At 41.9% G+C, this 15,312-nt stretch overlaps 1 protein-coding gene across 2 annotated transcripts; it reads left to right on the forward strand.

Annotated features, from left to right (window-relative positions):
• The first annotated feature begins 4,101 nt into the window (after positions 1-4,101).
• On the forward strand, positions 4,102-14,029 carry Ube2a (ubiquitin-conjugating enzyme E2A). 2 transcript variants are annotated; one of them, NM_019668.4, is made up of 6 exons: positions 4,102-4,336; positions 4,518-4,598; positions 4,974-4,999; positions 11,464-11,553; positions 12,406-12,494; positions 12,819-14,029. In NM_019668.4, the coding sequence occupies exons 1-6, from the start codon at positions 4,293-4,295 to the stop codon at positions 12,945-12,947; spliced, it is 459 nt and encodes a 152-aa protein (NP_062642.1). In that variant the 5' UTR covers positions 4,102-4,292; the 3' UTR covers positions 12,948-14,029. The 2 variants fall into 2 exon arrangements, with proteins under 2 accessions (NP_062642.1, NP_001300625.1); NM_001313696.1 differs by having other exon boundaries at positions 12,415-12,494.
• Positions 14,030-15,312: the final 1,283 nt, after the last annotated feature.

The following is a 15,312-nucleotide window of genomic DNA, read 5'->3' on the forward strand; positions in this document are numbered from 1 at the left end:
GGAAGAGCAGTCAGTGCTCTAAACCACTGAGCCATCTCTCCAGCCCCCATTGCTGGACTTAAAGACACCATTCGCCATGCCTAGCTTGCATGCTGCTTCTTAATAATATACAGTTTGTAGCGCGCTCTCTCTCTCTCATGCTCAAACTCTCAGAAAAGCTGGCCATGGAGCCTAAATTCCACCCCCACCCTTGCATTTAAGGGCATTTACTCAACTTTGTCACTCTTGATCTTCCAAGCTGATGTTTCATTATTTCCTGTGAAGTACTTCTCCCAATCTTGGTCTGATGGTTCACACTGGCAACCTCAGCACTCAAGAGGTTAAAACAGGAAGTCTGCTGTGAGTCTGAGACCAACTAAGGCTACACAACATAGTGCTTTCCAAGAAACTTGGGTTATCAAGTAAGACCTTGGTTCACCTCCTGCTAAAAACAGCCAAGTGGACGTATGAACTCCTTGAGTAAGCAAGGCAGCGTACCCACTTCCTCAGGCTGTGCTTTAGCTTCATATACTTGCTCAGAAATGGGATTTTTGTCTCTTTTACAGCAAAACCGAAATGGGCTTGTTTTAGGAAGTTTGTCTTGACCACATTATACCAGTGGTATTTTGGTGGTGCAGTTTCTCAACACTGAGGGATTCCCGTATACTTAATATAGATCTCACTCTTGCTGTGGCAGGTAGGGTTGTAATGATGCCAGCCTTCCCAAAGACTCTTGATCCTTGGTGCATGCACATAGCTTTGTCTAGTTATTAAGACAACGCTTGGTTTAGATTTTTTCCAATTTTTAATTAGGTATTTTCTTCATTTACATTTCAAAAGCAATCCCAAAGTCCCCCATACCCCCCACTCCCCTACCTACCCACTCCCACTTCTTGGCCCTGGTGTTCCCCTGTACTGGGGCATATAAAGTTTGCGTGTCCAATGGGCCTCTCTTTCCATTGATGGCCGACTAGGCCATCTTTTGATACATATGCAGCTAGAGTCAAGAGCTCAGGGGTACTGGTTAGTTCATATTGTTGTTCCACCTATAGGGTTGCAGACCCCTTCAGCTCCTTGGGTACTTTCTCTAGATCCTCCATTGGGGGCCCTGTGTTCCATCCAATAGCTGACTGTGAGCATCCGTTTCAGTGTTTGCCAGGCACCGGCATGGCCTCACAAGAGACAGCTATATCAGGGTCCTTTCAGCAAAATCTTGCTAGTGTATACAATGGTGTTTGCATTTGGAGGCTGATTATGGGATGGATCCCCGGGTGCGGCAGTCTCTAGATGGTTAGTCTAGATTTTATAGTGAAGAAATTGAGTAGCTTTTATTTGTTTGTTTATTTATTTAGGTACTGGGGATGGGACATGGAGCCTTACACACACCAGGCAAGTACTGAACTGCATTTCAGTCAATTGACAAGAGTAACTACCACCTGAAGTTAGAGGATTTTTAAGATATAGAGATTATCAACATTGGGTCTGATATAATCAGAGAAGTTAGAGAAAGTACATTGCAGTCTCCTTGAAGAAAAATGTTCAAAGTAGGGAAAGGAGCTAATAATAGAGAAATATTCAGTTGGCAATGAAAAGGGGAGTAGGTCACATAGCAAAGAATGGAGGTGGCCTCTGGGAGCTGGGAGTGGTCCCAGTTTGGCAGTTAATAGTGAAATAGGGCTCCAAGCCCTATGACCACAAGGAACTAGACTTGACCTGCAGTTCATGGCTATCAGTTCAGCAGTGACAGAGAACAAATGCTCTTTTTGCAGGCCTTGCTTTTGCTCTTTTCATGTGTGAACTAGAAGACTTCGTGTTCCTAGATGAGGAGAAAGGATATTTGAAATTTGTTTGGTAACCTTTTCCCACCAACAGCCATAATCCAACACTATTAGGGAAACTTGCTTTAACGGATTCATATGTTGGGGTTAATGGGGGGGTAACAATTGTTAGTCAGGAAGGCACTTGCCATTAAGTACCTAGGAAAATCACTACTGTTGGTATGTGCTTCCTACTCCTATGCACCTGATGACTTCTGGACATCTTCGCATGGCTGTTTCATCACTCCCAGGAGCTCAGGAAGTCCCACTCAAAATTTCTTCTCCCAGATGTGTCCCTTCACCCTTTATGCCTAGTTCTGTTAACGGCCACTTCAAAGCCCCACTGCTCTCAGGGTTTAAAGCATCATTCTTGCCACCACATTCAATCTATTGCCAAGTGCTCTTTATTTACCCCCCTCCTTTTCTCTGATGACTATAGAAGACTGGGCTCTCCGAGAGAGAGAGAGAGAGAGAGAGAGAGAGAGAGAGAGAGAGAGAGATTGATTTCAAAATGTGAGCAGGATTTAATGGGAAAGAAAATCTCTGTTGAAGACTGAAGCTGTAGTAGTTCCCATGGTAAAGGATGCGCTTGTCTCTGGGAGGTGAGATTGCCTGATACAGTGTTTCTCCTCCACAGTAGCAAAAGAGCCCTGCAGCTACTTTCTTGCTCTCTAGGGAGAAGATTCTGAATGCCCAGCTCTAATGGTGTCGCTTCCTGCCTCCACTACCTTCCAAGGATTCCATTAGCTTGGCATTCAAAACTCTCCCAGATTTAACTCAAACCTGCCTTTCTCATAATTTCCAGCATCCTTGTCTGCCCACTAAGTGACTTTTGGGTTGATCTTTGAAAATGCTTCTTTGAAACTGTTCTTGCTTTTGCAGGTCCCTATACTCCCTGGGAGGCTTGCCTGAGACTTGCAGCTTTTCCTGTGCGCCCTGCCTCTCCTTGCCGCCTCCGGTCCTTCCAATACTCTCCAGCTGGATAAGCTCATACCTCAGACTCTTCTAAACTAGCTGCTTGGCTTGCTGAATTACCAAGGGGAAATGTGGTTCCAGAGACAAATTGTGAGTACCCATAGAGATTGTAAAAAGTCTATTTTCCCTGGGAGAAGCTCTCATTTCTTTTTTTTCTTTCTTTCTTTCTTTTCTTTTCTTTCTTTTTTTTTTTTTCCGACACAGGGTTTCTCTGTGTAGCCCTGGCTGTCCTGGAACTCACTTTGTAGACCAGGCTGGCCTCGAACTCAGAAATCCGCCTGCCTCTGCCTCCCGAGTGCTGGGATTAAAGGCGTGCGCCACCACGGCGAAGCTCTCATTTCTGCCACTGCCCCCCAACATCATTTCATTCAGTCCTAGGGTTAAAAGTTGGGTTTGAATTGTGCACCCTCATCTCAAAGAAGATGGACCCAAAGTCCATTTTCATACTCAAGAGCTATTTATTTATTTATTTATTTATTTATATTACTTTCCCCATGACTTTAAGCAGTTACCCCAGCCTCTCGTGTCTACAGGACTGTGACCCTAACATCCTTGCCTTTGGAGAACTGCTTTGCCTGTGCCAAGTCTTTCCTCCACTCTTTTCTTTCAACTAATCTTCTCGCCTCTTTCCCCGACCCTAAACAGTAGTTGGCAGTTTAATAATTCATTCTTTGTCAAAACAGAAGAAAGGTTAAAGACATATTCCTGGCAGGCTGAGGTGACCTCCAAGTCCAGCCTCTGGGATTCACAGTGAGTCTGAGTTAGCCTGTGTTACATTAGATACTACAAGAGACCAACCCTACAATCAATCAGCCAATCAATCAATCAACAAATAAGTGGAGGAAGAAGGGGGAACCAATAACAAAACAAGAAGTAATTAAAAGACTGGCATGGTGGTGCACTCTTGTAATCCCAGCATTTGGGAGGTGAAAGCAGGAGAGTCAGGAGTTCAAAATCATGCTCAACGACACAGTGAGTTCGAGGTTCTCTGGCCTATAGGAGACTCTGTCTCAACAGAGGGGGAAAAAAGATAGAAAAAGAGCCCCTCCTTCCCGAAAAAAAGTAAGTACCTATAAAAAGAAAACTTCGCAGGGGTTCCTCTTCAAGTCAGCAAGTGGGGCCCGCGCTGCTCCCTGTTAAATCACCGGGACTTGAAGGTTTCCTTTGCTTCCCGCCTAGCCTTTTCCCCCAGGGAACTTGGCCACCTCCTCCCTTAGGTCCAGGGCCAGGGCTCTCAGGTGGGACGTGATTGACAGGTCAACTTTGGCTCTCCCCGCCCCGTGGCCGCCTTGGTACGGTCCGCCGGGCGTAAGGCGTTCCCCGCACCCCCCCGCGCGTTCTCCCCAGGTTGGTTCGGCCCCCGTCTACTCTGGGGTGGTGCTTAGCCGGCGCCAGACCGACCCTCGGCTCCGGAGCGGCAGTGCCGTCCCTCTCGGCGCCTCCTCGGCTTCTCCGGCTTCCTCGGCTTCCTCGGGGACCGCGGACCCTGGTATATGCCCGACTGCTGAGCCCGCTAAAGCCATGTCGACCCCGGCCCGGCGCCGCCTCATGAGGGACTTCAAGAGGTAACCCGCGTCCGCGAGGGCCAGGCGCTCGAGGGGGCGGCCTGCCTGCCCGCCTGCCTGCCTGCCTGCCGGGGGGCACAGGGCGGAGCCCGAAGCGGAGCGGCTCCGGGTGTGATGGGGAGGGGGATCCCGGCGGCGAATCGCGGGGCTGAGGGCAGCCGCTGTGTGTCTGTTTCTGAAGGTTACAGGAAGATCCTCCGGCCGGAGTGAGCGGGGCTCCGTCGGAGAACAACATAATGGTTTGGAATGCGGTCATTTTTGGGTGAGTCTGCGGGCCGGCTCTCGCCGGCGACCGGGGCAGGGAGGACCGGGGCCGGCCCCTAGACGAGCCGCGCATGGGGGGAAAGGGGAAGAGAGTTGGGGTTGCTTGGGCCTAGGCGCCTCCCCGGAGCCTCTGCCTCGATTAGCTGCCTTCTCTCTGCTAGGGGAACTCTTTGGGGTTCTTGGTGGCGAGGGGCAGCGGAGGCTGCGGCGGCCTGCGCCGCCTTTTCCTAACCCGGGACAGCGGTGCGGGACGGACCAGGCGGCAGGGATGGGAAACCTTGACAGAGCCGCCGCCTCTGAGGCTGCGGGGAGGCGGGGACCCTCTGAGCCGGCACTAACGGGCTCTTGTTTTTGTTTTTATTCTGTGTTGCAGGCCCGAAGGGACCCCGTTTGAGGATGGTAAGAGAGTTTCTTAGCCCACCTTTCAGGAGCCTACTCTTCAGGGGAAAGGGGGTCCCGGGTATCAGCAAGCGCCCCCCACTTAAAGAAGCGGCTTTGCCCCTGCCACCTCTGACCACCAAAGGCTCAAGTGAAATTCAGTGTGTGGCGGATTGTTCTGGCTAGACCTAGGCTTAATCAAAACTTCACTTTTTCCGTTCGTTTGTGTCGTCTCCCCCCCCCCCCGTTTAATCCATCCTGGGTGAAAGTAGTCACTTTTTAAAAGAAGTGCCACAGCGCTGGTATTCAGGGTTGTGGAGGTTTGAGCAGCCTTCTTGCTAACTTTAGCCCCCACAGAGATAATGCAGCAGGAAACCAGTTCACCAGCAACCATCTGGTCCACAAAGCGTTCCATCCCCAGGGCAAGAAGTGTGTTCAGCAGTGCTTAGTGTGTGGCTTGTTTAGTGCTGAATGGATGCAAGCTTCTCTGACATACAGTTGCCTGCCTGGCTTGAGCAATGTCACTAAGGTCACGAGCCTCACTTCTTTAGAGATGCTCTTCCATGTCTAATTTCAGTATAATGTTGTTCCTTGAGTTTTCAATTCATTTACAGTGTGTGTTTCCGGTTAGATCCTCTGACTGATAATCTCAAAGCAGTTTCAGAATTGAGATTTGCCTCACAGTAGCCCCCGTTTGGCCGGTATCCAGTCTACTTGAATGTTGAGTTTATATCAAGAGGTGCATAACAAACGATTTAGGCTTTAACTTTTTTTTGTTGTTGTTGTTTTTTGTTTTTTTCGAGACAGGGTTTCTCTGTACAGCCCTGGCTGTCCTGGAACTCACTCTGTAGACCAGGCTGGCCTCGAACTCAGAAATCTACCTGCCTCTGCCTCCTGAGTGCTGGGATTAAAGGCGTGTGCCACCGCTGCCCGGCTAGTCTCTGGTTCTTGATCATCTAACTAGTATCAGATATGCTTTCCATCTTGTGGGGTGGGCTTTAAGTCAAATCAAACATTGGTTGGTTATGCCACCATTGCACTAGCATTTTTTTTTCAGGCATAACAGTATTGTAGGTAATATGGAGAGGTTGCTGTTTGCCTTTCTCCTTTGGTAGCTGGGATCAAAGGCGTGCGCCACCACACCCGGCTAGGCTTTAACTTTTAAACACATAATAACTGCTCTTCAAAACTTGATATATTTATTGAATGCTGCCTTGCTGTCCTATGCCTTTCATTCTTGCACTTAGATGGCAGAGTGGGCAGGCAAGACTCCATGAGTTTGAGACTAGTCTAGTCTACTGTAATTTCAGGCCAGTCAGAGTTATCCTTGTCTTAAAAATAAAACAACAAGGAAAAGCCTTCCCCACTCTAATTTGACATAATTACAGATTCCTGTGCAGTTGAAATAAATACTATTAATGAGTCCCTGTAAACTCTTACCCAAGTCCCATTACCTTTTTGGCAATATCTTTTGTTTTTTTTGTTGTTGTTGTTTGTTTTTGTTTTTGTTTTTGGTTTTTTTTGAGACAGGGTTTCTCTGTGTAGCCCTGGCTGTCCTGGAACTCACTCTGTAGACCAGGCTGGCTTCCGATTCAGAAATTCACTACCTCTGCCTCCCAAGTGCTGGGATTATGGCAATATCTTGAATGACTACAATATCAGAATCAAAATTGGCAGTGATACAGTTTTATATGCATATACTAAATTGTGTGTGTTTGGTTTTGGGGCTATTTTTAAGGTTTCATTCATTTAAAGGATGGTTAGATCATTTTGAGTTCTCTAGTACTTGGGGTACTTAAAACCTCTAATTTTTTTCTCAATGACTTATCTTTAGTAATGTACGAATGTGCACACACACACAAAGACACATATGCCTTTAGTTTAAAAACATTTCTAAACTTTTTTCCTATATATGTTGCTGAGTCAGACTGCTTTTTGTTACTACTAGTAACTAAATGCTGTGAGGTGAGTCAAAATCAACTTATTCTGTAAATTGCCTCAAATACTCAAGACATCCTTCGGAAACCATTGACGGTCACCAGAGTACTGTAAGCTTTTTCTCTGCTTCACTGGCTAGGTAAATGTTGCTGCTCTTTCATGCTGCAATAAAAAAGAAGCCGGGCGTGGTGGTGCACGCCTTTTGATCCCAGCACTTGGGAGGCAGAGGCAGGCAGATTTCTGAGTTCGAGGCCAGCCTGGCCTACAGAGTGAGTTCTAGGACAACCAGGGATATACAGAGAAAAACTGTCTCGAGAAAAACGGAAAAAAAAAAAAAGAAATGTCACAGGACTGAGTGATTCTGGGGCACACAACTTTGGTGAATTTAGTGTAAGAGTCTAACTTTTCTCTGCTAGATTGGTGCTACTTTTATTTGTCAGGTTTTTTTTTTTTTTTTTTTTTTTTTTTTTTTTTGCTGTGTAGCCTTGGCTGTCCTGGAACTCAACTCAGAGATCCTCCTGCCTTTGCCTCGCAAATGCTAGAATCAAAGGTTGAGGCACTACCACCTGGCTGGTGTTAGCTAAGTCTTTATAGGTAAGTCTTATGTGTAGCCCAGTGGCTCTCAACCTTCTTGATGCTGCATCCCTTTAATACATTCCCTTATGTTGTGACACTCAACCATAAAATTATTTTCCGTTACTACTTCATAACTGTAATTTTGCTACTGTTGTGAATTGTAATGTAAATAAATGTGTTTTCCAATGGTCTTTGGTGGCCCCATGTAAAAGGGGCATTGAGCAGCACCCTTCAAGGTCACAACCCACAGGTTGAGAACCACTGGTGTAAACTGGTTTAGCAGTAATGGGCTTTACTTTCATTGCGCCACACCCCCATTTTGCGCAGACTGTTTTATCTTAGGCACAGCTTATTAATAGCTCATCGTTTTGCTAAAGGCTGGCTACTTAAGGTTTCAAGAGTGCTCCTGATGTTTAAAGTAGTCCGATTTGAAAAGGTACTTGTGGAATCCATTACCTTCCCGGATTGTTGCCTTTGATAGTACTGGCTTTTCTTGTTTGATGGTGTATATCTATCTCTAACATGGCATAGCTGAAAGGGGTTAAGCTAACTGACAGTGCCTGTCTCACAGTCCCGTACACAGGGACTGCTTCCTCCAGTGTTTAGAGCTCTGACTAGCAAAAACAAGTACTGGCCTTTTTGCATTACTTCTAATTACTTTTGGAGAATTTATAATTAGGGAGGAGATTTGGTAGAAATAAATAACGTGTTTCCAAATTAAAAGCCCTCATACAACTTTTCATTAATTCTTGGTAGATTCTTGGTCCTAGTTAAAAAGGAAATCTAGCCGGGCTTGGTGGCGCACGCCTTTAATCTCAGTACTCGGGAGGCAGAGGCAGGCGGATTTCTGAGTTCGAGGCCAGCCTGGTCTACAAAGTGAGTTCCAGGACAGCCAGAGCTACACAGAGAAACACTGTCTCGGAAAAAAAACCACAAAACAAACAAAAAAAAGGAAATCTGGAACAAAGAAACAAATTGCTTTTTTTGAGACAGCGTTTCTTTGTAGCCTTCTTACAAAAAAAAAAAAAGAAAAAAAATACTTTGTTGAAATATCTTTGTAGGTAAGCTAAATATAAAAGTTATGGGATATATATATATAAATATATATATATAAATATATATATATTTATATATATTTATATTTATATTTATATATATATTTATATATTTATATATATAAATATATATATAAATATATATATATAAATATATATATATATATATATTTATATATTTATATATATATTTATTTGGGTTTATCGAGACAGGGTTTCTCTGTGTAGCTCTGGCTGTCCTGGAACTCACTCTGTAAGAACAGGCTGGCCTCAAACTCAGAAATCTACCTGCCTCTGTGTCCCGAGTGCTGGGATTAAAGGCTTGTGCCACCACCCGGCTTTGGGTAAGTCTTAATTTATTTATAAATCAAATGTTTTACTTTTGAAGAGAGCTAAAACTTTTACAAAGACTGGGTTCGCTACTTAGTAGCTAGGGTAAAACTCCTGTTGCTTTTCCAGGCCACAGTCAGGCAGAGGGCTTCAGCCAAGGAATTTGAACTGGCTGCATATATACTCAATTAATGAATATATGTGTTTGCGCTGACAGGAAATGAGTGAGGCTTAATATCTGAATTTACTTGTGTACTTCTGACTGGTAGTAAAGTTCGGAGTTTGTATTTTTCTCTCGTTCAGTCAGCTCTAGGTATATGAGGCAGAATTATAGCTAAAGCAGTTGTTCATTTATGGGGAGCCTTGTAGGACTATACACCTGCCACATTCAAAGCCTTCCAGCAGTATCGCAGTGGATACTAAGTATTAGCTTTCTTTTTGCACATGCAAAAGGTGAGGTTTAGTCAAATAAATACAGACTCAGTGATACATGTATTTTTTTTTTTACCACATGTCTGTGTACCATGTGTATGCTTGTTACCCATGGAGGCTAGAAGAGGCCATGGGATCTTCTGAGCCTCCATTTATGTGCTGGGAACCCAGCCCTGAAACCCATTGTGATGTTTTTGTAGTTGCTTTCCTTGTGTATTGCTTTATTCTCTTTGGGTACCACATTCAATGAAGGTTTAGTTAAGAGTAGCTGGAGTCTCTGTGTGCTGTTAAGCTTGCCCAGTTTTCGAGCAGTTTCTTGGTCATACATCCATTACCTATAGCTGAGTGAGATTTTATCACTTACCTGTTTATAATAAGAGTTCTAATGAATAGGGTCTGCCATTTCCACTTTTCTTGCATTTCAGTCAATACGAAGAGGAAGATTGCTGGGTGTGGCAGGATACACCTTTACTCCCAGCACTGGGGCGCAGGTAGATGAGTGTAAGTTCAAGGCCAGCCTGGTGTATGTAGGGGTTCCAGGGTAGCCAGGGCTACATAGAGAGACCCTGTCTCAACAGAAAGGAAAACTGTAAGCAGGAGGTGATGAGCATAAGCATGCTCTGATGCCCTGTAATATGTCCGTCCATTCCTTATTCTTTTGCTCCCTTTCCTTAATACAGTATCTACATATCTACATATGGCCTTCAAAATACAACGGTTTCTAAAGTAACAGTAGTTGGGAAATGTACTATTCTCGTGTTTTACAGTATGTTTACTTCTCTGTTGGTGGTTCTGTGCATGTAACCCAGGGCCTGGAACAAGCTAAACAAAATGCTCTTATTATTGAACTATAATCTAAGGCCCTTGTGCCTTTTTTTTTTAAAGCAATTCTTTCTCCCTCCTCCCTCTGTGTGTGTGTGTGTGTGTTTTGCTTTGTAGAATTTCTTTTTTCTACATTTATTTTCTGTATGTTTGTTGGTACACATGTAGAAACCACAGGACAACTTGGTAGTTCTCTTCTTTTACTTCATGGATTCTGGGAATCAAATTCAATATATATATATTGTACTGTGTGTGTGTACATGCATGCACATGCATATATATATATATATATATGCATGCATGCACGTACAAACACAGTTTTTTCAAGGTGGTTTCTCAGTGTAGCCCTGGCTGTCCTGGAACTCTGTAGACCAGGCTGGCCTTGCACTCAGATCCAACTGCCTCTCCCTCCTAAGTGCTGGGATTAAAGGTACACACAACCACCACTGCGTCTGATTCTTTTATATTATTCTATATTGTATATGATGAGTTTCTGTGTGTGTCAGGGTGTGCTTGTGGAGGTCTGAAGCCAAGGTCAGAGAATATGTTCTTTTAACCTGTATCTGCGTTTCAGAGATGCTTGGCAAGTTATGGTCATCAGGACCCATAACTGATTCTTGAGTTTACTTAAAGAGATTTCAATAAGAAAAAAGAAACTAATTGCTTTCCTAAACCAAAAAAGCACAATTAAAAATAATACTTTACTCTTATGCACACACTGTCCCTATTCAACAGCCTACAATTCTTGAACGATACCTAGGATGCTTTAGGGCCTCCAGCTAACCTTATGTTGGCATATTTTAAGAAGTATTAAAGATAAATTTGTAGGTGTCATTAATGCAATATAAACCAAATGTAATTTTAAAATCATTTTTGTTATTCCCTTCATTAGTATGAATGATGGTACTAGCATTTTAGTGAAGTACTTTGTGAGTCAAACTTAAGGGCTTTAAGAGACACTGCAAAGTTTGTTCTGACTTAAGTTCAATTAAGTTTTCATTATAATCATTACCTGAAAAGAAATCAATGTTTTTATCTGTGTTCCTTGTCATTTTGAAGGATATTTTCCAAGTGAATAGTGACTAACATACAGCAAACAGTGATCTTGTTTACGGTGACTGTCTTTAGGTTTGGAGAATAATGGAAAAATAACTAAATCACTTTTGGGGGTGGTTCTTAGAATAGTTCCTAGAGATGTTTCCTAACTAGTCTCTCTTCTCTATACCATCTCCCCATCTTTATGTTATTTAATAATTAAAAAATCTCAGGTAGCGTTAAAAACAAAGTACATATGAAAAAGGTGATAAAATGTTCTCCCCTTCTTACCTCCAGGAACATTTAAGCTTACAATTGAATTCACTGAAGAGTATCCTAATAAGCCACCTACTGTTAGATTTGTCTCTAAGATGTTCCATCCTAACGGTAAGTATTCCAAGCATGTTATACGGTCTACAGTGCTTATTATAGTGGGATTCCAAATGCTGTTACTGCTTTTGTGTAGTGCTTAGGTATCTTCCTGTCTCTGGAAATGAATTTGTTCATGGTCTTTTACTATCTTGATCTCAGTCCTAGAAATGCAAGAGGATCCTTTGCTTGGAGTCTTAACAGTCTGCTGGCTTTGCGATCTTTGTTACTTACTAAACAAAAATATTGGGGGGTTCTGATTAATGAAAAGGCCAAGTAGGGTAATTGTGTATTGTAATTATCTTCATTAGCATTCAGAAAGACAGTTTTCAACTTCAGGTGCAAATCAGAATTACCATGGAACATATTGAATACACAGATTTTGTGATCCACCTCAGACCTATCAAACACCAGATTCAGTTGAAGGCCCTGGTGCAGATTGTTAGAAAAGTGCTAGCAGTCTACAGGATTCTGTCTTTTACTCTTTTTGTAATTTTGATTTTTTTTTCATGGTGTAAAGGCTTCTATATTTATGTCAAAAATTTGTGAATGCTAAAATGTTACTATTATAAATAGGATATATAGTTTTCAGATTTGGTGGGCTGAATTTCCCATGGTTTTATGGTTAGGATAACCACTGGGAAACATATGTCCTGAACAGAAGGGCTCTTACTTCAGAATAAGCTCTGCCTTCTAGTTAATTACCACTTGTTATTTCCTGATCGCTTTATTTCCCTAGTGATGATTGATACCTTTTTAGATACCTAACTAGGAATCTTTAAAAAGCTAAGTATCCTTGAGTATTTTTGTCTTGAATATGTTTAAACTTTAGTAGTCTTATATTTAACATACCAACTTCTGTGTTCTTAGTCTATGCAGATGGTAGTATATGTCTGGATATACTTCAGAACCGTTGGAGTCCAACCTATGATGTGTCTTCCATTTTAACGTCCATACAGGTGATCTTCTTAAAAAATTTCTTTATTGTGATTATGATCTTTGATGTTTTTACGTTAGTGATTGTTTTGACCTTTTAAATTTTTGGGCTAAGCTTATTGTATAAGTAAAAGGGAGTAGGCCATTAAATTCCAAGTCACCAGGAAATATGTGTATGTGTCGTTGCCTGAACTGCTGGCAGTTAAAGTTAGTATGTGGAGATGGAAAAATTAACTATTTGGGACAGGTGTGCTATCACCAACTGATAAAATAAGCATTTGTTCTCAACAACTTTTTGGTCTTGTGGCATTGAGGAATTCACTCATATTTGTATCTTTTCTCTGTAGTCTCTATTGGATGAACCTAATCCCAATAGTCCAGCAAACAGCCAGGCTGCCCAGCTGTACCAGGAGAACAAGCGGGAATATGAAAAGCGTGTTTCTGCAATAGTAGAACAAAGCTGGCGCGACTGTTGACTCAGGGTAGAGCAGAAGAAGAGGCTGGCCATAAGAAAAATGTATATTGATGCATTTATCACCTTATTCCTAATTCATTACATTTACTTTATTAAAAACAAAATAGCTGTTGTGCTGTTTCTGTCTTCCCTTGGCAAGTTTTTCTTCCCCTTTCTGTCCTCCTGTGGAGCATCAGAGACATTATTTGAAATCCAATGTACTGTACCTGGGTTACTTGCAAACATTACAATTGCATATGTCCCTTTGTTGTATCTCATCTCCAGCCTCAAAGCAGTTATCAGGTTACTGTACTTTTTATACTAAGCTTTTAAGATAAAATATTATGTATAGTCTGGTGACCAGGATGTTATTTGTAACAAAATGATTGCTGCTGTGTTTCATCCTGGCCATTCCTTCCCTTGTATTTGATTTGGCGAAGAATGTATTTAGAATATGACCTAAAGAAAACAGGAATACATTCATATAAACAATATTTGAAAGGGGAAGGAAAGCTGAAAAACCCTATACTCATTTGTAAGCAATATGAACATGAACTACAAGATGGCACTTACTGGTAGCAAGGAGACTGCTAAAGGACCCAGCTAACAAACTGAAGCAATTTTAATAACTGACACAGTCCACTTTGTGCGAGATATTCATAGTGTAAACGCATTCTGTTTCGGAATTCTGGCCTTCAGAGTTGGTTTTTATAGAGGTGTAAGAACAGGACTAGACTTTTTTTTAAAGTTAGGAAAAACCGAAGATCCTCTATTCTCTTAAAGGAGCAGTGTTGCCCTAAATGAACTTTCCTTTTTATGATTCACGGAAGGGAGTGTATCTTGCAAACTTTTCCCATTCAAATCCTGAGTTAATGCTGCATGCTTTCAGTGTTTTGAGAACCTTCTATTGCCCATATCTGCAATTTTTTCTTTGAATATTTACACTTTTAAATATACAGTATGGGGCAAGGCTTGTAAATGTTTTGTCTAATATATTTTCATTGTTAATCTATTATGCATTTATAGCATTTCTAACTTTGCACAAGTAACCCATGTAAAAACTGTACATTTTCAAAAGTTGTAAATAAAAAAATAACCTTAAAATTTAGTTCACACTTTTATTAACTTTTAAAGGGATTTCTTATCTACTTATCTTCCCTTTTAAAAATAAGTACAACAGGTGAACAAAATGGCAATTGGCACAGTGCCACCTGTCTATCCATTCATTTATTTTTATTAAAAAAATTAAGCACTTTTTGGGAAAATAAGTACAACAAAAGCAAAAAGGAAAAATGCTTTCTGGGAATAGACAGCCAGTACTGTTAGAAACCCTTTTTTCCTTTTTTTTTTCAAGTTTTCAGTCACAGAATTAATGTTTTTCAAACATTTTGACATAAATTCGGGATATATTGTAGGCAAGAAAAAGCATGAAATTACGATAGTTATTTTACTAGTATCCTCAGAGCCCAAGCTCTAACTTGTTGGTCTTGACAATCTACCTGTTAAAAACCAACCTCTAGCTTAGTGAGGTGTGTTTGTGCAAGCCTCTAATTCCATCATTGGGAGGCAAAGGCAGATGGATCTCTTGAGTTTGAGGCCAGCATGATCCACAGAGTTCCAGGCCATCCAGTTACATAACGAGACCCTGTATCAAAGGAAAATAATGGGGACTTGGGGGACAATTGGAGAGACAGCTCAGTGGTTAAGAACACTTGCTGTTTTTCCAGAGGATCCTGTTCCAGTTCCCAGGAATCACTCACTGGGTTGCTCACAACTACTGACTCCAGTTCTAAGGGGATCTGATGCCACCTTCTGGTCTCCATGGGTACTGCACTCAGATGGTGCACAAACATCCTCTCAGGCAGTCACATACAACACATGCATAAAATGAATAAACTTTTAACAGTACAAAATTTTATATAGAATGTTTAAATTCTATATAAAATTATTAGGACAAGTATTCCCTGACAGCATGTTGGGATGTAAGTAGGCTCTGTGAGGAGCAACCTATTTCATTTTAAAGAGACTCTGATAGTGGCATGTTGTCTTATTAATAGTTGGAGGGAAAAGATGTATGCACCCCAGTCATCCTTGAAGGGTACTTAAACCTCATTGTGGGAGAGTTCAATCTACACTATTAAATACCACATTAATTGTATTGTTCCACTTAGGAGTGATGTCCGCAAATACACTTAGTGTTTCCCATCAAGTCCATTATCTGCTTCAGAGTAGAATCCCATCATATTTTTTGTTTGGTATTTGAACTTTTCACCTTGTTTTAGTTGGGCACCTTAAATATTGATACTGTTAATTTGAGACCAGGAACAGGCTGCTTTAGTAACGTTTTGTTTTATACACTTTCTGAGAAACACCATCTCCAATTTCTC

Source organism: Mus musculus, chromosome X (assembly GCF_000001635.26).
Source record: "Mus musculus strain C57BL/6J chromosome X, GRCm38.p6 C57BL/6J".
Taxonomy (NCBI): Eukaryota; Metazoa; Chordata; class Mammalia; order Rodentia; family Muridae; genus Mus; species Mus musculus.

Coding starts and splice junctions, on each gene's coding strand:
- Ube2a (NM_019668.4), top strand. CDS start 4,293: ATGTCGACCCCGGCCCGGCGCCGCCTCATGAGGGACTTCAAGAG. Junction 4,599..4,973: donor TGGAATGCGGTCATTTTTGG/GTGAGTCTGCGG, acceptor TCTGTGTTGCAG/GCCCGAAGGGACCCCGTTTG. Junction 12,495..12,818: donor CCATTTTAACGTCCATACAG/GTGATCTTCTTA, acceptor TTTTCTCTGTAG/TCTCTATTGGATGAACCTAA.